We start from the raw sequence: 23,362 nt of genomic DNA on the forward strand, positions 1-23,362 counted from the left end.
ATCCTTAGCACATTTTTAAATACAAGACCATTATATATTCAGGGATAGAACGATATTTTTTTATTAAGTGAGGTTATCTGGCAACAAACTCCCCATCCCCAGTTGTACTGCTTTCCAAGAAAATGGAGAACATTTTGGGGTACCATTCTACAAAAATATTTTGCATATTTCTGAAGAGAAGATTATCTATTCTAGGATGCCAAGATATTTAGAAAGTAAAGGGTCTGAGCGAAGAAAATAGGCAATAAAATAGCTACTCTCAGTCATTCTGTAAATAATTTATTGTTTCCATAATTTGTGTTGGATATAGACATATGAAAAGTAGCGTTTGATGGTAATCTGTTCCCAGAGGAATATCCCAGTGTTTGAAGTCGGGCTATAGGTTTATGAATTTACAAGACATATTTGTGATTAATTAAAGTTTAATAAACAGGAGCAGATAAGAAAGGGAAAAGTTGATTAAAAAAATTAATAAATAAATAAATAAATAAGTAATAAATATTTGCATGCACATTCTACGTTCAGATTTGCATTGTGACTAGGAGGCTTGATAAATAAGATACTTGAGTTTCTCTGGGGATCTGACATTAATAGCATACACTGTGCAATGTTTTATTATCTGAGCTCTTGTATCAATTATTGTTAAATAAAGAAGGTAGCTTGTTTGGAACACAGGTGTTCCATAAGCCACAGACTTGTATTGATTGCACATCATTTTGATGCAAATTACATACCATTTAGAACTGTTATTAACTTAAAAGAAAAACAACAACATGTAATTTGATGTCTATATAATTTGCACAAGTGCCCACTAAAACCCAAGGGTCTAACCTAGAGGTGTATTCGCTTTAATACTGACGTGCCTTGTTGTTCTTCCTCTTCAGGCCAATGCTACAGCAGGAGCTCTGGACAAGAAGCAGCGTGTGATGGAGAAACAGCTGTCAGACTGGCGTCAGAAATGCGAGGAGATGATGGCTGAGATGGAAGGGTGCCAGAAGGAGAGCCGCCAACATGCCACCGACCTCTTCAAACTGAAAACTGCGTACGAAGAGGCCATTGAGCAAGTGGAGGTTTTAAAGAGGGAAAACAAAGCACTGCAAGGTGAGCAGTGGAGTCAGTCCGGTGGGCTTTGATAAGGACAGGGGGCTGGTTCAGCAGGAAAATGCTTACCTACATCTCAGGTATAAATCCTTTATTTCAAAGGTCTTAACACATCATTATCTCAATGTGCTTGTGAGAACCATAGTTAAATAATAATGTAGTATTAGTCGTATTAGTAGTATTTTAATTTAACAATGCTGTCTTATATAATCTTACATTAACCCCTCGTAGCTCTTTAAGACATCATTATGTGCATTATAAATCATGACATTTAAGATGAGGGTTGTATATGCATACATTACATACATATATACTGTACATGCAGCTGCAGCTTAAAGCTATAAAGCTGATGTGTGTGCTACTGTACATATGGCAGACAACGTGCTGTTTACTTAAGTGAAGTTGATATAGACAGATAAAATTAAGGGCAGATATTTAAAAAAAATATTTGTCCAGTGAAAACTTGTCAAATACAACAGGAAAAAATGACAAATGTTTCAATGTCTTTCGAATTTGAGCTTCATTTAGTATTTCTAAATTCAGCACTATTTAGTGTATAGTAGTTATGAATGTTATAAAACTAGCAAGAAGCAACACCATTAATGTTTTAGTTTGATGTATTTGTATGGTGCATAATTAAACTGGAGCAAAAAAATTATAATAAATAATAAAAAACAATTGTCGTTTTTATCATATCAGAGGAGATCACTGACCTTACAGACCAGCTGGGAGAAGGCAGCAGAAGTATCCATGAGCTTCAAAAGTCCAAGAAGAGAATGGAGATGGAGAAGGATGAGCTCCAAGCAGCTTTGGAGGAGTCTGAGGCAGCCTTAGAGGTACTGTACTGCATGCACATTATGAAACGGCTCTTATGTTTGTCATTGCTCATGCCGGGTGACACTCTTTTATTAGGACGCTGTTGACCCCTGCTGCTGTGATGAGGTATTAAGATATTTTTAAGTCCAATACTGTTGTCCACATCCTTTCATTAGCTCGTACTGTCATCCACCAAGTCTTTTTTCAAGACATGTCAGTCAGTGTTTTAAAGCAGTACACTTTGTACCAGGCCCTCACTAGTAAATTTAACTTATTGTGCTTTCCTAATTTTGTATTTAACAGATTTTGTTTTTATGTATAGATTGATAATCTCCTTTAAAACTAATCTGAATAAATCAAGATATTTTGAACTGTCAGAACAAGTGCTTAATTTTTGATGGGGCGTGCCAGAATCTCTGGGCATGCAGAGTCATATTCCCGGTACCTCTAGTTAAAAATCTCATAAAATGCTTTGTTTTTAAATTCTCAACACAGTTGTATTAAGTTTGCAAGTTCTTGTGTGCATGCTAGAGAGAGAGTCTGCTGCCACGTTTGTAGCCTACTTTAAATTACTTTACGATTTCAGCTTGAGTGCCTTTAAGTAAGGTGACACTGGCTGCAACTAATATTGTCTTTTTTTTTATACACAAATAAGCTTACTTGATTTGAGAAACGTCATGAACGATACAAGCAACCTGTACTGCTTGGTTTGATTAAATGAGTAGAACACAATAAAATATGAAAGCTGAACATTAATTTCAACAAAGAACAACGCCAACTTTTTAATGAAAAATAAATATTGTAGCCTACTTCAATAGGAACATTAGCCTTCTCTATTATATTTAAACCAAAACAATAAAAAAATAATAACAATCTGGCTCTCTCTTGTCTTTTTCAATGAATATAATTTAATTACTAGAGAATAAAAAACATACTAAGATAACCACTACCTAGCCTAAGTTTAATTAATCGTTTTTGTAATCTACCAGCGGCTTCTGTTGCATACACATCGCTGATTAGTACAGACCGTGGATCAAACCAATGTTCATGTTGAGTTAGATGTTATGGCAGTATACCTGAAAGATGACAGAAAAGATAATTCTGATAAGAAAATAGCTGTAGGAGGAGGGATTTGCAATGAAAAGGGTCTTAAACCAGAGAACAAGGACAGTACAAGGATTAGATCAGATGTCATGCAAAATCCTACCCAAGTACAGTGTTTTAATGTTCCAGTTGGTGCCAACATCTGGGCTCTGCCAAGTGCGTATGAAGGTTTGGATTCTGTTTGGCATGTAAGACAAAATATTGAACTCCTAGGCAAACCTTTCACTCAGTCTAATCTGTCATTTTCCAGTTCACCTCTTTAGAAAATAATCCTCTTTGAGAGTATTTGCGATGCCTTTGCTGCAGGAGATTCCTGCTCAAGCTCACACCACTTGGGGCCAGCCTGCACACGTTTCAGTGTTCATTTATTTAAAGGGTCCCCGGGAACTTCTCCAAATATTTATACTAGAGACAAGCTAATCTACCGGTGTTAAATCTAAGTGGCGCTGAAAGATTGTGGGAGGTGAAACCTGAAGCTAGTAACTATTTTTAAGATTCATAGTGGACCATTGGATAAATTGTTTTACCTTTAAACTGTAATAAACTATCTTTGAGCATATTCCAAATCCTTCCAAGTACTTCATTCTTACTAATCTATTACTCTAACCACCTCACCAAATTAGCACAGTGGGTTCAGTCAGAAGAGAGGGTATAAGAAGTATATGCTCCAACATCACCTTCTGGACATTGAATACATAATGGGCCAAAGGAATAAATGAAAACATATCTGGGTATAATGGTGTAAGATATTCATTTACAATAAAGTGGCACTGACAGTGCAGTTGTAACGCAAGGGTTCTGATCTAAGGGGAAGAGGTAACACTAAGTGTTGTGTAATGGTAGTTCAGTGACCGCTTGAATAGAATGAGACATAAGTAAAGGAAAATGGGTATCTCGGTAGTAGCATTTACAGGTTTTGGCATGCCAGTGTTTTCACATTAGTATCGAAAACATTGCAGTATCATGGTGCCGTATCATTACCCATGTGCTACGTACAAAGACCACTTGATATTCCAGTGATATTTTCCAAATTGTTGTGTGTAATTAGTGTCAACAAGACTAGAAGCATGGTACCAAGTGTTGTTCTTAACCTAATTAACTTGTACATGTATTTATTATTTTTTTCACAGGCTGAAGAAACCAAAGTAGTGCGACTGCAGGTAGAATTGACGCAGACAAAGTCTGATATAGATCGGAGGATCCAAGAGAAGGAGGAGGAGCTTGAAGCTTTGAGGTATATTCAAACTTCAGAACTCGTTCGTATTTTCAGAGTCGTATTTTAATAACATAGTAACTGAGTTCCTGTCTAGGTTGGATATTGATTCACATGGCAGTTTTTCAAATAATTGCACAGGTCTGATAAGTTCCAATACTAAACAAAAAGACAGAGGTAGCATATTTGACTATACCCTTGACATATGTTCATCTGAATGTCATTTTACTGTTCTCTGTATTGCCTCTCTATAGCAACACATACTACTCATCTAACAAAGAAAATAAATGTTATAATAATTTAATGGAATGTGTATGAAAATTGAGAATAGGATGTCATCATATTTGTTATAATGAATGGATTTTATTTTTCATCATTTAAAACTTGATTTTGATGTTCATGTAATCAACGGCAATCTTTTTTCTGCTTTCACAATTTCTCCTTCTCTTTTTCTGTTGTCTTGCTAACGCTAACAGACAACTTCTTTCTTCCATGGTAAGTTAATTCCTTTTGTATTTACATTAGCAAATCTCTCTTTCCTGTGTTCTACTTTTTCTGTATTTTACTCTGTACTGTCATTACATTACATAAAATGTAAAGCAGCAATCCCAGGGTTAATTGCCAGCTGGTCAAGTGCACAAGAATCTCCCTATGTATCCAGATGCAATCAATAAATTTCATCACAACATAAGAACATAAGATATGAGAGCGGCCCATTTATGCTTGTCCGGTTCCTAGTAGCTGATTAATATCAAAACATGTCAGGTAAAGGACCACGGGTGGTTCAACATCAACACCATGGCTTGGTAACCCATTCCATACCCTCACCAATCTCTGTGTACAGAAGATTCTCCTACCCTCTGCCCTAAGTTTGTCCCTACTTTCAAACGTGTCCTTTGGTCCTGGTTTCTGTGCTGAACTTAAAGTATTGGCTACTGTAGGTTAACTTTGTCAACTCCTTTTAATATTTTAAAGACTTACATTTTCATTGTTCATCTTGGCTAAAGAGATTTGGTTCCCTTAACCTATATTCATAGCGCAATCCTTTAGCCCTGGGATTATTCTGGTTGTTCTTTGCTGAACGTCCTCCTAGGCCGCAATGTCCGTTTTGTATTGTGGTCTCACCAGGACATTATACCTATAACCTCCTTTGAGCATTCAGTTTGCATTTTGGTCGCTTCCCCACACTCATGGCATGAAGTTAAGGTCATGATGGGCAAAGGCAATTGCCTTTGTTGGGCATGAAGATTCAGGGGGAAAAAGGCAAAACATAAGTCCAACCCAAGGGCACCAAGGTGAAAAATAATTGCAGAGAGCCTAATATGTTAATGAAAGTTTAATTCAAAGGGTAATTTGGCAAAAAATACATATTCAGGGTATTTGTTTTACTAAACTCCACACACAACTGACTAATACAAAGATTAGACTAGAGGCTTAGATACAGCCTTAGTGATACAACACCAGCACAAATAAGCAATCTCAGTAAAGAGGAAGTTAGAAAAGATAGATTTTCAGGCAAACTGGCCGAAGATTTACCCATGGTTGGAGTTTATTAACGATAGTGATCAAATGAGTTGTTCGATCTGCAGTATCTGTGCAACTGTGGTTTGCGAACTGCTGTTTCAAAACCTGTACAAACAACATGGCTTAAAAAAAAAAAAACTTGAAATAGAAACTTTGTCAGGCAATGGAGAGTGCTCTGCATCACAATGATGAACAGCTGGACGTACGTAATGTTAGATGTTTACATTTGAGAGACTTTATATAGTTTCACAGTTCTTTAAATTCACAATTGAAAAGGATTTACAGTTTTGTTACAAACGGAGAATGGAGCAGCTGACTGAGCAAGTTTGTGAATGGGTTGTAGATCAGATGTGCTGGTGATGGGCGTGCTTACAGGCAACTTTTGCCGTAAGTTTTTTTTTTATTTGAGAGGCATTGCGGCAAGCAGCTTGGGCACTGCGTTAATTGTCGCCAGTGCCATTGGTTGTTTCGCGCCCTGCTGTCTGGTTGTCTATTATAACACCTTTCAGGTCTTTTATGTGGTGATTCTGTGTGGGTATCTTCATACAATTCAAAAGTACGTACAGACAAAACTTCACTATAGTACGTGAACTGCTCAGACTACTGTATAGCAAAGTCAAATTAAAACAATGCTAGATCAGTTTTATAACTCTGTGGGAACTGCATGCAAATGGTAGTGGTCTGAATAGAACTGTGTTAAATGGTGCCCCTTATTTTCAGATCCCCCCTGTAACAAAAATGAAGATTTTAGTACCTTCAATCATATGGAGCTCCTTTCTATAAGAAGTATGTTTACTTTGCCCTCCCTAGAAGGTCAGCTAGCCTTCAAGCTGCAGACAGCCCATTTACCTTCAAAACACAGGGAGATTGGAAACCTGTTGGGTGGCACAGAGATGGATGGATATCTTTTATAGCACTAACTGAGAGAGTCTGTTCCACATTCCCACTGAGTTGCACAAAATAACCTCAATCAATCTTGTGAAGCCTAACAAACTATAGATTAGATCTAGAGACCACAGAGACGTCTCAGATGATTTGTTTAACAGCAGTAACGGAGAGCTAAAGCAAAGGGAAGCTTCAGAGGTCTAGGTGCCTCGGCTGCTGTAAAATTCAAAATGTGGCTAAACAAAACAAGTTTACCCTCCAAAGAGCTTCAAGGGCTGTTTAAAAAGATTGTTTAACTTTAACGAAATATTAGCATGCTGCTTAAAATATTCATCAGTGATTCTATAATAAAAATAATTTCACAGGGATTTATATAGATATAGATATTTGAAACCTTAAAGCTCAAACTGTGTTTTTGACCAGCAGGAAAAATCACCTCCGAGCACTAGACTCACTACAAGCCAGTCTTGATGCTGAAATAAAGGGCCGAACTGAGGCCGTGCGAATGAAGAAAAAGCTGGAAGGAGACGTCAACGAGGTGGAGATCCAGCTGGACTTGGTTAATAAGAATAATGGAGACCTGCTGAAAACCATCAAGAAAATGCAGCAGCAGATAAAGGTATGTGCACAGACAAAGCATGATAGGAATAACAGAATACCTTGAAAAACACAAAACAAAAGTCCATGCATTTGGAAAATCGCTAAATGAAATTGGCAGTATCTTGTATGTTTTAGCATTTAATTCCATGTCTGTTTGTCCTCCATGCTTTCTTTCAGCCTGTACTTAATATAGGGAGAGATTTTTTTACCACATAACTTCCTGCAGCAATTATAATTGACATATTCTTCCTCTTGTAAGTATTTGATTCAGACATACAACATATGGAGAAGACTGACTTGATGGATGGGTTGTTCAATAGATCAGCCTATTGCACAGGCCTTGTGATGTCACCGAGATCCTTCTCATGATTCTTGTAGCTTGGACATTAGTTTGGACATATTTACTCCTAATGCAGAAAAAGTCCTTATTAAATTTTACTGCATTATACTATGGTAAATGCATAGCAAAAAGTTGTGAAGCATAGTGAAGTCACATCAAATCAGAGTAAGCTGTAGTGTATTTAATACGCAGAATAAACATAGTAAACTTTTATAAGGGCAAGTCAAGGTAGAGTTGAGAGCATTTTTTAAAGGCTTTACTTTCCATAGGACTTGCAGACACAGATCGAGGATGAGTCCAGACAGCAAGAAGAGGTGAGAGAACAGTACAACTTGATGGAGAGACGCTGCAACCTTCTGGCAACTGAGATGGAGGAAACTCGGACTAGCGTGGACGCCTCTCAGCGGGCCTGCAAGATCTTAGAGCAGGAGCTGATTGAAATGAACGATACGTACAACGAACTGAACAGTCAGGTGAGGTAATGGATCTGTACACCTCTCAAGCAATTCTCTTTGAAAGTGTAACCTGTACTTATCAAAGTGTGCTATACCATGGTAAACACATAGCAATCCTGAGCAAATGATCTCCACAGCAGTGTGGTGGCACGGCAGTGGAATTGATAGCAAAAAGGCAGTTTTAATAGAATGGACCAGTGTACAACAATACCACATTTGCAGACAAATAAAGGTCGTTCAGTAACAGTATATGTAACATGCTGTTGAAGTCAAGGTCATTTATTTTTTTAATTAAAATAAGTAGAATAAAAATGAATGTAAAGAATCCTTTTGGCATCCATTTTGAGATTACGTTTGAATCTTTGAATCTCTGTGTGTAGGATAGAACAAGAAAGCATATCGAAAATAGTCAAGACTGTGATCATTTTATTTGTGTCCTCTCTGAATTCTTTCTCAATGGCAGTTCCAGTCAGTGACAAATTTGAAAAGAAAGCTGGAAGCAGACTTGCAGCAGCTAAATACAGAGCATGAAGAACTGCACAATGAGGTCAGAGCTGCCGAAGAAAAAGCGAAAAAAGCCACATCTGAGGTATGTGAATTCTGTCAAAATATTGCTTCTACACTGTGTGCAGTGTATTATACTGACCATGCTATTAAACTGAACATGGTATATTACTGTGACATCACGACTATCATTAGCATATCCTTGTTTCTGCTTGTTCAGAAATGTCTGTAAGAGTCATTTTATTTGTATGTGACAAAAGAAGTATAAAAAACGAAATGTATTCTACAGGTAAAAGATGCATTTTCAGAGACAACTAAATTAGTTAGAAACTTAATGTAACTGCTCATTTCTGGAACTAATCCTAGGATTACATATTTACTGTGGCATGGTTCTCTCAAAATAGGGTAACTGCAATTATACTAAATAAAATACCAGAGATATCTGTTATCTTTATGACTTTGCCTTTGCACTTCAAAACAGGCCCTTAACCAAAACTTTTTTGTGACACCCAGGCTGCAAGGATGTCAGAGGAACTCCGTCAGGAGCAAGACCACACCCTTCACCTGGAGAGAGTCAAGAAAGGACTGGAGATGCAGATCAAGGACCTGAACACCAGACTGGAGGAGGCTGAGCAGCTGACCATGAAGGGAGGCAAGAAAATCATTCAGAAACTGGAAGGAAAAGTGAGTGCAAAACACTGAAATACAACTAATTAATTTTTACAATGTAGCATTAGTGTTTAGATCTGCTGCTGTTTTGACTTTTTTTGAAACCCCACCCCCTCATGCTCTCTGCTGAAAGCGCAGATCCCAGTCAATCGGAGTTCAGCTAGAGGTCGTTTGTTTCTGTGGACTGACAATGGGATATATGAGACCTTTCACCTTCAGTTTGGCAGATTAATAACAGCGATGTCAGCAGGGATTGAAAATCTCTTACAGCTGACGGTGGTTGGGGAGGGTGTGTCTGTTTCTTTTTCCATTTACAACACTAACCACTGTCAGTTTCTAGCTAACATTAACTTTTATGGTCTTTAGATATTAAGCACTGGTCTGGCATAAACTTAACCCAATAGAGTAGGACATATGGACACTGACAGCTCATATAGTATGCTGAACCTGTATGAGACACATACTATATTAATCTCTAGTCTTTAAATAATATTGTTAGACTTGACAGGCAGAAACTATTCTTGTTATAGTGTATTTTTGTCATTCTATGAAGAATGTACATCACAGTTAGTAACACCATATTGCTGTATGTACTACTAACACTTCGCTAGAGCTATCAAGATCAGCATTTCTTAGAATTGGAAAGGATGTGTTATGAACTTTTGTTAGAAGACAATAAGATCAGGGGATGGTCACATAGCATAGACAACAAAGCAGGCACCTTTAAAGAGTGCTTAAAAAACACTTGATGTTTCCTCTAGTTCTAGCTACTGTATTATATGGCCAATGTTTATTCTTTACTTTTTTAAGGTCCTTGATTTGATTTTAAGTCAGTTATGAGTCCGGTTGAATCAGTGATTATACTTGCTGTTGCATGCTATCAATGGGAAACTTGGCGGCATACTGTGTAACACAGTTGATATACTGTGTTATCGGGGGATAACAGGATTTGGAATCCCAATGAAGGTGAATGGAGGAGAGATTTGTATTCATGTATGTATTGAGCTGGGAGTATCTGCTTGTTTGCAGGTGAAGGAGTTGGAGCTGGAGCTGGATGGTGAACAGAAGCGCCATGCGGAGAGTGTGAAGACCCTGAGGAAGAACGAGCGGCGCCTCAAGGAGCTGGTGTTCCAGGCGGAGGAGGACCAGAAGAACCAGCAGAGGATGCAGGAGCTGGTGGAGAGGCTGCAGAACAAACTTAAGGCCTACAAGCGACAAGTGGAGGAGGCTGTGAGTAATGCTATGTTACAGTAATCAAGCCCTTTCTCTGCAGTCCATATTCTCCTCCTGTTCTCAATTATGTATCAAAATTAAATGAAGTATTTTGCAATATAGTTTTGTTTGTGATTATATATATATTATATATATATATATATATATACTACATATATATATATATATTATATATATATATATTATATATACTGTCACAGTAAAACCAACTGAGAACTTCTTGTCTGTGTAAAGAATTGGATGTTAGGATGCTAAAAAGGGAGGTCCTCGTCCGTTTTACTTGAACCGGTTTGTATGTCTTGGCCAAATACAGGAACTCGGTCCACATGTTGAATGCAAAGGAGAGAGCTGACATCGCAGAGACAGCTCTGACAAAGATCAGAACCAAGAACAGAGCCAGCTTCGGCAAAGGATACTCTTCAGTAGGGACCTGTTTGCATTGTAACTTTTTTTTTAAACTAATACCATGTTTTTTTGTTGTTGTTTTTTGTCAAGGTATATGGGAAGAATTTGAAGATATCTCTAAATGTATTTAAGACAGCTTTAAGATCATTTTCAATTTGGGTGTGGAAGCTGAAACTAATTCTGATTTAGAATGAATTACCTTTTACAGCTGACAGAGCTTTGCTTCATAAACCCATGAGTGTTGAGTGAAGTTTTTTTCAGGTGTACAACAAACAATTTGTGTCTTCTGTCGTTCGATCTCTAACTTCAAGATTAATATTTATATTGAAGGTATCTTTTTTTCTTTCATTTCGCACACAGGGCTACAGTACTCCCTTTGCCAACATTGTCCGATCCCCAAGCTCTGCGGGCTCTGAGGGAAGAGGAGAAAAGATAATGAATGATGAGGACACAGCTTCTCTGATCCCAGCCTATTTGAACTCCCTGAAGAAACTCATGATCGAATAATAGAAGATGTAATAATATATTGAAATTGAAATATTACAGAATCTAAACAGCACTATAGGAAGAATAACCACACTTGTTTAGTTAGAGATACAAACTGACTTTACTTCTGTTTGACGGAACGGTGGTCCCTAATTCACAACTGCCCGGGGTTTTATTCTAAATGTCACCTTGTATTGCAAGTAACCAGTTATTAAAGTGTCACATTACCTTTAAGTTAGTTGGCAAATAATTTCCAATTAAATCTTCTTAGTTTTCTTTAATGTTCCTTTACTTTTGTTATTGTATTAGTATGAGTTCAAAAGCTGCTGCTCAGTTTTAGTTGCCTGACAGAGACATGTGCAGTCTAGGCTAGATCAGCGCCATCTAGTGTTTTACCTATCTACAGCATGCAACTGGAATTGAAGAGCAGCTCCTGAACTCATAGTCAGAGCATGTTAACACGTCTGACACTTCAAAAATAGTATTTGAGCTATTGCAATAAGAACATAAATAAGAAAGAACATGTAAAGCTACTTGAAGATGCTTTGAGTCACAGACGAGTGTGTGCTGCTTTATGTGCGCTGGCAAGCTGCTGACCTGGTTTAAACACAAACCAGGATAGAGAGTAGTCCCTGAGAACTGAATTTGGGAACCATTGTCGCTTAACAGATTTTAAGCCAGGATTTAATAATACTGCTTCTAACAAATCAGCAATATCATATTGGAACCGCATATTCATGGTTCCTCTTATTAGGGTTTAAAGCCCCCACTTGAACACAATACTTCAGTGTGGAATAATGGGTTCTCTTTGTGTTTTTTTTTTGTTCTTTACTAAGCAATGCATTTGGTCATGGAACACACAGGTGGCATAGAGGTGGTCTCATTGCCTTTTTAATATATATTTTTTTAGTGTATGGTAATGGTGAGTTAAGATTCTTCCTTGAAAAAATTCCACATTCCGTTAAAAATCCCATTAAAAAAAATTAACTTAAAGGAAAAGTATTTTAGCTACTACATGCTGGGCATCTAATGTACAGTATAGCTTTTTAGGCCCTATTCAATTTTGATCTCTAAAGAAGGTTTGGAGTTAATGCGCATGCTTTTAAAACACTTGTTAATCTAAGCACATATACAAAACTCTAAGGAAACCATCTTGAAATAGTTAAAGTGAGTCGTGCTTTATACCTCTTAGATACAGAAATTAAATTAAGCATTATCCGCAGGCTTGGAGATTATATATATATATATATATATATATATATATATATATATATATATATACACACACACACACACACACACACCTTATACATAGAAGGCCTTAAAATGATGTAACTATAACTATTTAAAAAATAAATTCCCCCTAACTCTAGAATAACGAACGCTGATACAGGTAGATGAATTTGTGGTCGCAGGACATTTTGTTCTTGCTGTTCTATGCTGTTAATATTTCAAGAAGTAAACTCCTATAAAATATATTACAACCTTCTTTTACATATTGCTAGTGGGTGTAAATCTACAAAGCGTTCTGTCAAGAAAGCTTCTGCTTGTTCTTACAACATTTAAAAAAAAAAATGTTACTGCAGATTGGTAAGGACGGCATAAAAAATATAATTTAATTTGAAAACACTTGAAACTTCAGGGAATTTAAACATTAGAGAGCATAAAAAAATAAATAATAACAAACACATTACTTACTGTTCCTTCATTGCCTGTTCTGGCATGCAATTAATGAACAGGAATTGGTGGATATTTATATGTTGATGCAGTCAGGATTTCTGGAGCATTGACATCTGTAATGAAATACACCTTGTTCTGCTAGACCTGAATTTGTTTTTATGCTATAGAAAAGTGAACAAGAAAAATTCATATCAGCTATACATGGTGTCCTCTAACAGGTCAAAATGTCGGTTTTAAAAATGAAAGAAAATAGCCTTGAATGCGCAACTTCTGTGGACAAAAAATGTGTTAAAGCAAACTGATTGATATGATTGCATTATAACTGCGCAAACAAAATGAAAGATGCATGTATTATACTAGGAAAAGTGTGACCAAACCCATCCTGATCTACAGCATGGGGTACAATCACGACACCAAAGAGTGCATAACAATCAAGGAGAAGCCTAATGTAGGTGTGGGAAAGGACACCAAAAATGCAAAAGCATGTACAGCTGATATGACTGGTACTTTATGCTGGCTCTGAGCAGTTAAGAATGACCAGCAGAATCAGAATCTTACTTGGATATTGCTATGGAACCTCAACTTATAAATAGCAAGGAAGTACCTGGAAAGGTACTTGCTGTTATTAAAACTAATATTCTGTAACACTTTGACTCAAATGTAATAGTGATGCCTGCTGTACAATGTACGCTGCAAACCACGCGGACATGTGTGACTGTGAAAGAGTTTTCCTTATTTAGCCCTGGATGTCCTGGATTGAAGGCTGCTTTGGCCTCTCTATTTTACTAATATGTATACATTTAAAAATATAAAATGTGTTTTGTAAGAGTGTATAATAATAATATTGCATATACTTCACACTAACTTCCAAGTTATTAGCAGCCCCCCACCCCCACCCCACCCCATATACGTTTATGAATATAAGGGTACATGGGCCGCCAAATCTCTTCAAACTGGAATGAATGTGCAGGGTACGTCAGAGACTGAAATTTTTGTTAGAATAATTATATATATATATATATATATATATATATATATATAATATATATATATATTATATATATATAGTCATCATGTTAGCCTTTTTCAATCCACTGCTGGATGAAGGCCTCTTCAAGATTCTTCCACAAAAGCCTGTTGTTTTCGGACCTCATCCAGGGTTAGGTATCAAGTATTTCCTAATTCTATCTTGCCATCTTCCTGGAGGTCTTCGTGGTCATTTTCATCTCTCTTGTGATCCAGTCTAGCATCTCCTTGGTCCAGCGATGGTTTGTTCTTGCTACATGTCTGTTCCACTGACATTCCAGTTTTGTCGCTCTTATAATAACATTGCATACTTTTGTTATGTGCTCTTATGCATTCCTTCCTTTTTATTTCTCTTCTTCCATGCATCTTTCCATACTCGGTTGAGTCGTTTGTAATTTTTGAGTCATTTTTGCAATGAGGGTCCAGGTTTCAGCTAGGAAAAAAAGTGTTTCGCCAACTCCTGTGTCTCCACAGTTCATCTGCATTTACAGACCAGTGATTTGAATTTGAATCTCCTGATACTACAACAAGAGTTTTATGAACTCAGTTTGTTAAGATAAGGGATCTCTCATGTTTCAGATTTTAGGCATTTGTAGTATTTCTGTCACATAGTAATCTCTTTGAGATATAACTCTTAAAGCACGGACTTGAAGAATGTGAAAATGGCAAACATAACGTACAAGTCCTCCAATCAGCTTCAATTCAAGTCTATGACCCCAGTAACAATGCTGCAAGTGTCATTCAATGTGATGCAACTGTGGTGACTATGTAAATATATATTTTTGTTTTTAAATCTATAATAAACCTTTTATATCATTGAATTAATTATTGGAGTGCTTTATTTTCAGTAACACCGACTTGGAGCAAAATACAGCAAGTGGCTGAAATATGATCGTATGAGTGACAAGAAAAACCTTAATTGCAACTGGCACCAAAAGCAGCTCTCACACTCATGTGAACCTTGAAATCAATGGTGGGTACCAACAGTATTCAAGCCAGGTACATTTAAACCCACCTCTCTTTGCAGTCGCTGCTGTGTTGTTGAGTTTACCTCCTTCTCCCAGGCCACCACCTCATTTTTTGTCTTGTCAGGGGTTGGCAGTCGAACTGCCTTCTCTACCTATTGTGTCAAACAAAATTTCAATGCAACACAAAGTGCCTCGAAAGCCAAGCCCGGGTGCCCAAACCAAGCAGGTCAAAATCCTGTGAAACATGCACGCGTGTGACTGAATGTGCTTTTGTTTTGTAATTCCATTACCCAAGATATACTTAAGACAAGACAATTTGACACCTGATTTAATCAATATATTTTATATTAATGCTAAACATTCACTGTATAGCAGCTACAGTATATATCATCAACATGTACAATCTTTTAAAACTTTTAAACATTTAGTTACATACTTTTAACAGAACACGTTGGCCATATTACACTTACACACAATATTTAGGTATTAATACCATTTATGAAACAGTAATTCTTACTGGCTGAACACATTTACATCAGTACTACTTAGGGTAACTATGTAAAAAATCAAGGTGAAGTAGCAAGCTGAAAATACCTGTTAGTTTTACATCAGTGGAGAACCAAGCAGAGGTAAGGAAAGTTTTTTGCTTGTTAGTCTTTGTACAAAAATAAGTATTTTGGAAAATACATTGTTAGTTGCACCTTGATGCTGAGCTTAGAACTACCAGTAAACTTTGTTATTCTTCAGCTGGTACACAGTGACTATATAGAAAGTCCCAGTTGACAACAGCTGTTAAAATAAAATATTTCATCTTCTTGATTCCCATTATTTTTGGCATCCAAATTGGTCCTGTTAACTGTGGTTTAACCTACATGTAATATAAAGCTAAAAATAATGTATACAAAGTAGATGCCAGTTGCAGTTTTAATACTGCATATTTAATACATGTATATATTATATATATATATATATATTATATATATATATCTATTATATATATATATATATATTTTCGTATACGTAACTTGCATTGAGGATTGCCTATCTAAATTGTTTCCTTCAGAAGTCCATTAAAATTTATGGGGTCGAAATTATTTGAGAACTCTCAGTTTAGTAGAAATTTATAACGAAATATTCTTATAAGTTTGTGTCTTTCATTACAGTGTTTGTCGTGAAACTAGTTTTACAACTTAAAAATGTTGAATACACTGAAACAAATTTAAAAAAAAAAAAAATCACTTGACTTGTGTTAGCCTTTGGTTCATTTAGTTATCAAGAATAAAAAGTATTATCAAATATTATCAACACAAAACTGTAACCAAATTGTGGAGGAGAAATTACTGAGCAGCATCCAAAAAAAGAATAAATTATAAGATTTATAATAATTTATATAATAAAAATTGGAATTTGATGGAGCTGTGAGCGCATGTCCTTTTTTTTTTATCTATCTGTTTTTGTGTAACAATTCTGCCATCTGCTGGAATAACCCAGTATAGCACATTGTATTGTGTTGGGACTGTCTGAAAGACTGTCTCTACATTTCATAGAAGCACATTGTTACCCTATAGTTATATTACTGATGGCTGGGATGTATATAAAATCTTATTGGCATTCAAAGCTATGGTTTTTTGACTGTATAATAAATATGAAAATATACTCTACAATTATAAGTCTGGCCATTTTGTTCCAGTATTCAAGAAACAAGATATGTTAAAATTACAGAATACATAAACGGATTGTACAAAATAAAGACCTGGAAAAAAAAATATATGCTGTCAGCTATATATTAAAACAGAAACAATGTTAATTACGATAAAAAAAACCCTGTTTATTTAATATCAGTTGAACTGGTGGAACATGATGCTTGAGATTAATACCTCATTTTAAATGTAGTTATTATTTAAAACCATGTCACGTATAACATATAGGATATATATATATATATATATATATATTCTTTCAAGACTGTACTTTGAAATACTAAACCTCACATTTTCCACACAGTTGCCACTCTAATAAAGGGTAGCAACTCTAGATACAGTATACTGACAATATTCACAAAATCCTTTTCAGCTATGTACATCATCTACAGGAATGGTTGAGTTTTTTTCATTCAATATTTTTAGACTTCTGCAATGGCTATTAAATGCTCATATGAGTCAGTGTACAACGGCATATGAGCCCTTTTTCACTGTATTATTATAATTCTATTGATGTAATGGTCTTGGAATAACGCTGCTGGAATCATTGGGAGCTACAAAGCGTTTTATTTTACCTTGCTTTAAAAGCGTGGCACTTTCAGTAAACAGGGACAAATGTAATTCATTTGGCTATCTTTCTTAAAGTGCTGTTAACCACAGTGTTTTCTTATTAGCACAACTCTCATTGCAATTGTCTTCTTGTGTTAAATATCCTTGCTGGTTTCTTATACTTCAAATAAAAAAGTTCAACTTCACGGCAAATGGCCTAGCTGCAGTGAGACCAAGTGATCAACAGCGAAGGTACCAGGATGTACCAGTTGTGTTTAAAATATGTACATATCATGTCATTACTTTTAAAAATGATTGGATGGTTATCACTCGTTTGAGTAAATACAATTGGCTCAATTTAAAAAAGGCTACAGAAATGACGTAAGTCCACAGAAATGTTTTCATAGTGTAATCTGTTGACTTGTTTGTAACGTGATGACTGAAATGTGTAGTACAATTGTTATCAATAACTACTATCGTTTAGAAATGCATAAAATGGCACCGATTCTTACAATTTTAAAGGTGCTTATACGATGCAATGTGTATCATAATTCCTTACAAATAGCAGGTTAACTGTTTACAATTATGTAACCCATACAGTATAAACAAGTCCTCTAACCTAAATGCCTAACCCATTAGTTCTATTTAAAATGGTTGCAGCTAACAAAACACTTTCAGCAATCTTACCTAAAGTGCACTTTCGTTCACTAGTTGGGTCTCAAATGCCCGGTTTTGAAACACGTATTTTCCTTTTAAAAAAACACCTGGTGCTCACACAAGGTAAAAAATAAATGTCACAGAATTATTTTGTTAGCTACACTCACTTTAACACCAACAATCTGGAATGTACCGGACATTGGGAATTGTCGTTGCAGTCAGTCACTGCGCAAACATTCTGTTTGATTTTTTGCATTTTATAATTATATACATGCTTAGCATGCAAAGGAGACGCTCTTCCACCTTGACAAGTGAACAGGCATGGAGTAAAAGTGAAAGAAAACAAAGAATCGGGTAAACTGCTTCACTTTCCTGTTTTCTGTTTTATACAAAAGGCACTGAATACAAATTTGCTCTGTAACCCATCATTGTGCGCACGAGTTGTTACAGACTGGTAAAGTCAATTATAGCAGTTGTTTGATCCTTAATTGTGGAAGTTGAAAATGGCATTAGTGTAAGAAACAGTTATCACACTGTATGAAGCAAAGAGACTGTAACACCTTCCTGGGGCTGTCCAGATATGTATAACGTATAGAATATATAGTAGGTTCTGCTATGAAGGTGATACAGCTCTCTCTCTCTCTCTCTCTCTCTCTCTCTCTCTCTCTCTCTCTCTCTCTCTCTCTCTCTCTCTCTCTCTCTCTCTCTCCTCTCTCTCTCTCTCTCTCTCTCTCTCTCTCTCTCTCTCTCTCTCTCTCTCTCTCTCTCTCTCTCTCTCTCTCTCTCTCTCTCTCTGATACAAGTTGATTCCCACCACAGAAAGCCCACTCCAGGTTTGTATGTCTATTTGTACTGTATAGCACCCTACAAAGTATTTTTTAAACTGTTTGTCTATTGGGGGATACATGCATTTGCCCTGTCAAGACTTTGAAAAAACATTTTATAAAGTAAGTACATAGACCAAAGGGATATAACCCATTAGCAATCATTACTGGGATAACTGGATACATTCTGAACAATTTAGGGCATTGTAGCCCGTTTTACCCACTGTACCAGCCTATAAATCTATGACCCAGTTATTCTGCATTGGTATATAAATAATAGTTTGTGAGATGCTCATTAAAATCATTTGCATTAATTTGAACATATCTATGGTATGGTATCTATAATAAGGGAAACAATAAGAACAAGTTGGCATCAATAAATCCCTCGAACATAAAGTCGGTAGTCGACAAACAAAATGGAAATGCCGTATTTAGCACGCGCTGTTGACTGATTCATGTTTTTTTTTTTTACATATACAAGCTGCATCTCCCTGTTGCAAGTCGGCACATCTGCTAGACTTTGATAGAGGGCCGGTGATGCACAAATTCAGAGGAACAGTCTTATAACGGATGATAATTTTCTGATGGAATCTGAGATGGTAATCGTTCATGAATGGTCAAGTATCATTTCAGAACAATTCAAATAATGCAAGCTGTTCTAACTCTACTCTATTGATAATGTTCTGGCAGGTGTCTAATCACTGTACTTCAAAGAATGCTTTTTCTTCTCACTATTAACTATGTAACCAGCACTACGTAACTTTGCGAACTGACAAAACGTCATTGAAAAAAAACTTCCAATCGAAACGTTTGTCATTGAATTTATTTAGTTTGTTTTAATATTTCTTATCTTCGCACTACTGGATTTTTTATAGTTATGATGGATTAAGCACTACTCTGTAATGATTAGCACTGCTCAGTTACTACTTTACTTTAACTTTAGTAAGGTAGTTCAAGATTAGTGCTAATCGGGATCTGTGACACCGGACAAATTTTATATATATATTATTTTACCTAAAATAAATACTATATTTAATCACCATAAGCATTGTCACTCTGTGGTTTTAGATACTTAGTGACTCGTGTATCTGTCTGGATGTCCTGTTACTAGTTTTCCAGTAATGCTGGATAGGATTTAGAACTGGAGAGTCTGGGTTGAGGATTAAGAAACGTATATTGTCTGCAACACTGCAGAAATTGATAGTATGTGTCAATATTTGACCCAAAGTAATTGATATCTAAAACGCATTATATTTAAAAGTCACTAGCCTTATTTAGCTGTAATCTCCTGAATTAATTTAAAATCATTTGAACAGTACTGATTCCTGCAGTTCATCTCCACAGACAAATATTGACAAGAAGAAATAAAGACAAGCATATTTACATTAATATTCTATATTGCATTTTAATCTGCCACATTCAAGTATATTAATAAATGTAAAACCGAGCTGTTAAAACTGCTTCTTACAACACATATTTTGTTTAAATGTTTATGATCTATGCAAGTGTTACTGGTTTAATTTATTCCTGTTAGGCGGTACACATTTGGCTTCGGCTCTGTAACAGGGTATGTTTTTATTTATTTATTTATTTTTGGTAAAAATATGAAAGCTCAAAGTCCCGCTGCAGTTTTTATAATGGTCATTAAGCCCAAAAGTGTTACAGTATCTGTTGTGTATTGATTACCTCTGAAAAGCTAAGTTGCTATACCAGTCTGTACATGAAATCTGTTTCTGACTTCACTAAACCAACCAAAAGAAGTAAAACTGGGAAGTTTCTATATGTCCATGTCCACCGGCCGGATTTCCCCAGTCTTGTGCTCTTTCACCCAGAGTTCCCGATCCTTGGCAGGTTCAACCTTCTGAAGCAGCTGATCAACCGTCTCCACAGTCTGTTAATAGAAGAGAACAAATAAGAAAAAAATCAGCACCTCAGTCAACAACCCTTAGAAATAAACTGTCTGCTGCAAAGAAGACTGGCTGTCAGTTGAAGACTGCCCAAAGTATGGGACTGACTGAATATAGAGAGACAAATGAGCTGGGGTTAATATAATTTAAACTATGCCTATTTTTATACAAAATCATAATATTACTTTCATAATTGTGAAATAATTTAATGTACAGCCTAGGAGGTATTTTTAGTAATATATGTAAATTAACAACTGTATAAGGTGAATGATAAAACACCTCTCTGTTTGTTGGTAGACTAATAATTCCCACTTGACAAGCAAAAAACAAGGACTGTTTAATTTCTTAAGGTATACGGAAAGGAATATAGGGAATACAAAGTATTTCAGGTAATCCTACTTTTTAAAAGGAGAAAAAAAATCTTGCTAAAAAGACAGTGCATAGTTCATGTTGTGCTGCATGAAACACCATCAAACATGGACAAACTGTAATTTGATTTAAGGTAACACTTTGTGAATAATGTCCTGGCCATAACAATAAAGCTGAATTACAACTGTGAAATCAACAGTTGGCAGGCTTCCCTATTACATTTCACAAATCGACTGAATATGCCATTTAAGACTAGCTCTGACAGCATATCTGTAATGCTTGTAAATAGTTAATGATAATGTATTTTTACATTATATTAGCATGCTTCTTTGACCTCCAGATGGCTGCACTACAGTGTAATAACTTCTTAAATAACCTGAATTATTTATTTGTAACATTTTGAAAGATATTAGGTGCTCTCATTCAATCAAATCAGCCGACAGCAGTACTTAACACTTCTCAGAGCAACTGGGGATCAACATGAAGCAAGTACCTTCCCACCTCTATGTGTATTCAACATTGCTTCATGAAGCTGCAGATTTTCAGGCATGGAATCTCAAGTGTCATGTTCAACAGTAGAAACACATGCTGAGAAACTGTCCAGCTTTTTCTTGAGGAGTGTCATTTCCAGTAAGGAATTCAAAAGGAGCGTTGTGTAAAATCAATTCCAATTGGACAGGTAATGCATATGCAACCCGTGATAGATACTGAGAACTGTTTTATACTATATACAGTATAGTAATGATTATATTGTATACAGTGCATGCAGTTAGCACATATGTAGTATCAGTTATGTTTTCTGTCCCCTTTTTATGGTGTGTCATTCTGAGAACTTCTTAGCTCAATGAAGTAAAATGCTTTCATTGACTTGTCTTTTATTTGTTTGGTAAGTCTGTGTCATGGTGATCTGACAATGAGTTCAGGAGCTGTTTTTCAGTTCTAGTTTGCCAGTCATTGTTAGCTAGATTAGCATCAGCTCCATCTATTGCAAAGGGGTGTATAGCTCAAAGAAACCAAGGAAACTTGATCCCATTCATTTGTGGCACAACGATTCCCAACGCTGAATGCAAAATGTGTAACACACTGTATGTTACTGGTATGCAAGAATAAAAACGAGCTAGACCTAGAACAGTTTAGAGCAGAAGAAAAGAGTTTGGCTGGAAGGAAAGTCTGGAAACATTCAGTTGAGGTCATTAACAATAATATGGGAGTCAGTGTAGAAAGCAATATGTTCTCTTACACTTTGGTTAAACATGTCGGTTTCATGTCTCAGCTGTGTGTACTGACAAAGGTGTTGCCGTATCATCTCTACCCGTTCCACCTCCAATCTCTCCAGCTCCTGAAAAACCAACACAAGATACTTTGAATTGACTCTCGCAGGACTACTTCACCATTGCCCCAGCTTGTGTAAAATGTTCAAATGGCCAGTAGTCAAATAAACACAATAACTGAAATTATTCTTAAATATCTGAAGTTCCCATGCCTGTCTATAATAAATGGCAGGTATTTCATAGTTATATTATATATTTATTGCATTTGTATAGCGCTTTTTATACAAAAGTATGAAAAAGCACTTTACAGTACATAGGAAAAAAAAGAACAAACCACAGATGCTGCATATCACACATACAACTGCTATAATCAGACAATTGAAATAACAGTATACACCTAATACAAAAGCAGTAATTTAAAGTTACTTTAAAAACCACTAAGAAAAGAAAGCCATTTTTATAAAAGTGCGTTTTTTTAGTCTTGACTTGAAAACTGTAACGGTCCCAGCTTCCCTGACAAATGAAGACAGAGCATTCCATAATTTAGGAGCTTTACAAGAAAAAGCCCTCCCTCCCGTGCTGCTTTTGTTGACCCTAGGAATAACCAGCAGCCCTGCATACTGTGATCTCAGAGTGCAGTTTGGACGATACGGGGTCAGTAACTCCTTTAAATAACTAGGTGCTAATCCATTCAGGGCCTTGTAGGTTAACAGCAGCATCTTAAAATCAGTTCTATACTGCACAGTAAGCCAATGTAAAGAGGCCAAAACACAGATAATATGTTCATTTTTCCTGGTTTCAGTCAGAATGTTAGCGGCAGCATTCTGAACAAGCTGCAAGCGGGATACCAGAAAAAAGAGCATTACAATAATCAATTCTAGATAAAACAAAGGCATGCATTAGTCTCTCGACATCAGATACGGAAATAATTAGTCTAAGTTTGGCAATATTTCTCAAATGGTAATAAGATACTTTTGTAACTTCCCTAATATAAGTCTCAAATGATAGATCAGGATCAAAGATGACCCAGAGACTCTTAATTTCTAGTTTAAGTTTTAATGAGAGACTGCAAGGTA

General features: G+C 36.1%; 2 protein-coding genes and 1 long non-coding RNA gene across 5 annotated transcripts in view; 1 reads left to right on the top strand and 2 right to left on the bottom strand.

Annotated features, from left to right (window-relative positions):
• Positions 1-944, bottom strand: part of LOC121296611 — a 41,720-nt gene extending 40,776 nt beyond the window's left edge. The window contains exon 1 of the long non-coding RNA XR_005947079.1: positions 860-944. This is a non-coding gene — a long non-coding RNA (uncharacterized LOC121296611). The remainder of the gene's footprint in view (positions 1-859) is intronic.
• The window catches only part of LOC121296610 (putative uncharacterized protein MYH16), a 55,033-nt gene extending 42,471 nt beyond the window's left edge, over positions 1-12,562 (top strand). Inside the window, exons 14-23 of the mRNA XM_041222327.1 lie at positions 885-1,101; positions 1,801-1,937; positions 4,152-4,255; positions 7,070-7,262; positions 7,853-8,056; positions 8,502-8,627; positions 9,056-9,226; positions 10,241-10,461; positions 10,743-10,866; positions 11,210-12,562. Coding sequence (XP_041078261.1) covers positions 885-1,101; positions 1,801-1,937; positions 4,152-4,255; positions 7,070-7,262; positions 7,853-8,056; positions 8,502-8,627; positions 9,056-9,226; positions 10,241-10,461; positions 10,743-10,866; positions 11,210-11,356 — 1,644 coding nt within the window. The 3' untranslated portion in view covers positions 11,357-12,562. The remainder of the gene's footprint in view (positions 1-884; positions 1,102-1,800; positions 1,938-4,151; positions 4,256-7,069; positions 7,263-7,852; positions 8,057-8,501; positions 8,628-9,055; positions 9,227-10,240; positions 10,462-10,742; positions 10,867-11,209) is intronic.
• Positions 12,563-20,313: 7,751 nt separating this feature from the next.
• The window catches only part of LOC121296396 (growth arrest-specific protein 7-like), a 116,093-nt gene continuing 113,044 nt past the window's right edge, over positions 20,314-23,362 (bottom strand). For all 3 annotated transcript variants that reach the window (XM_041221908.1, XM_041221909.1, XM_041221910.1), the window contains 2 exons: positions 22,256-22,354; positions 20,314-20,630 (listed from right to left, as the gene is read on the bottom strand). In XM_041221908.1, the coding sequence (XP_041077842.1) occupies positions 20,517-20,630; positions 22,256-22,354 (213 nt within the window). In that variant the 3' untranslated portion in view covers positions 20,314-20,516. The remainder of the gene's footprint in view (positions 20,631-22,255; positions 22,355-23,362) is intronic.

This window comes from Polyodon spathula, chromosome 21 (assembly GCF_017654505.1).
Source record: "Polyodon spathula isolate WHYD16114869_AA chromosome 21, ASM1765450v1, whole genome shotgun sequence".
NCBI classification, from domain to species: Eukaryota; Metazoa; Chordata; class Actinopteri; order Acipenseriformes; family Polyodontidae; genus Polyodon; species Polyodon spathula.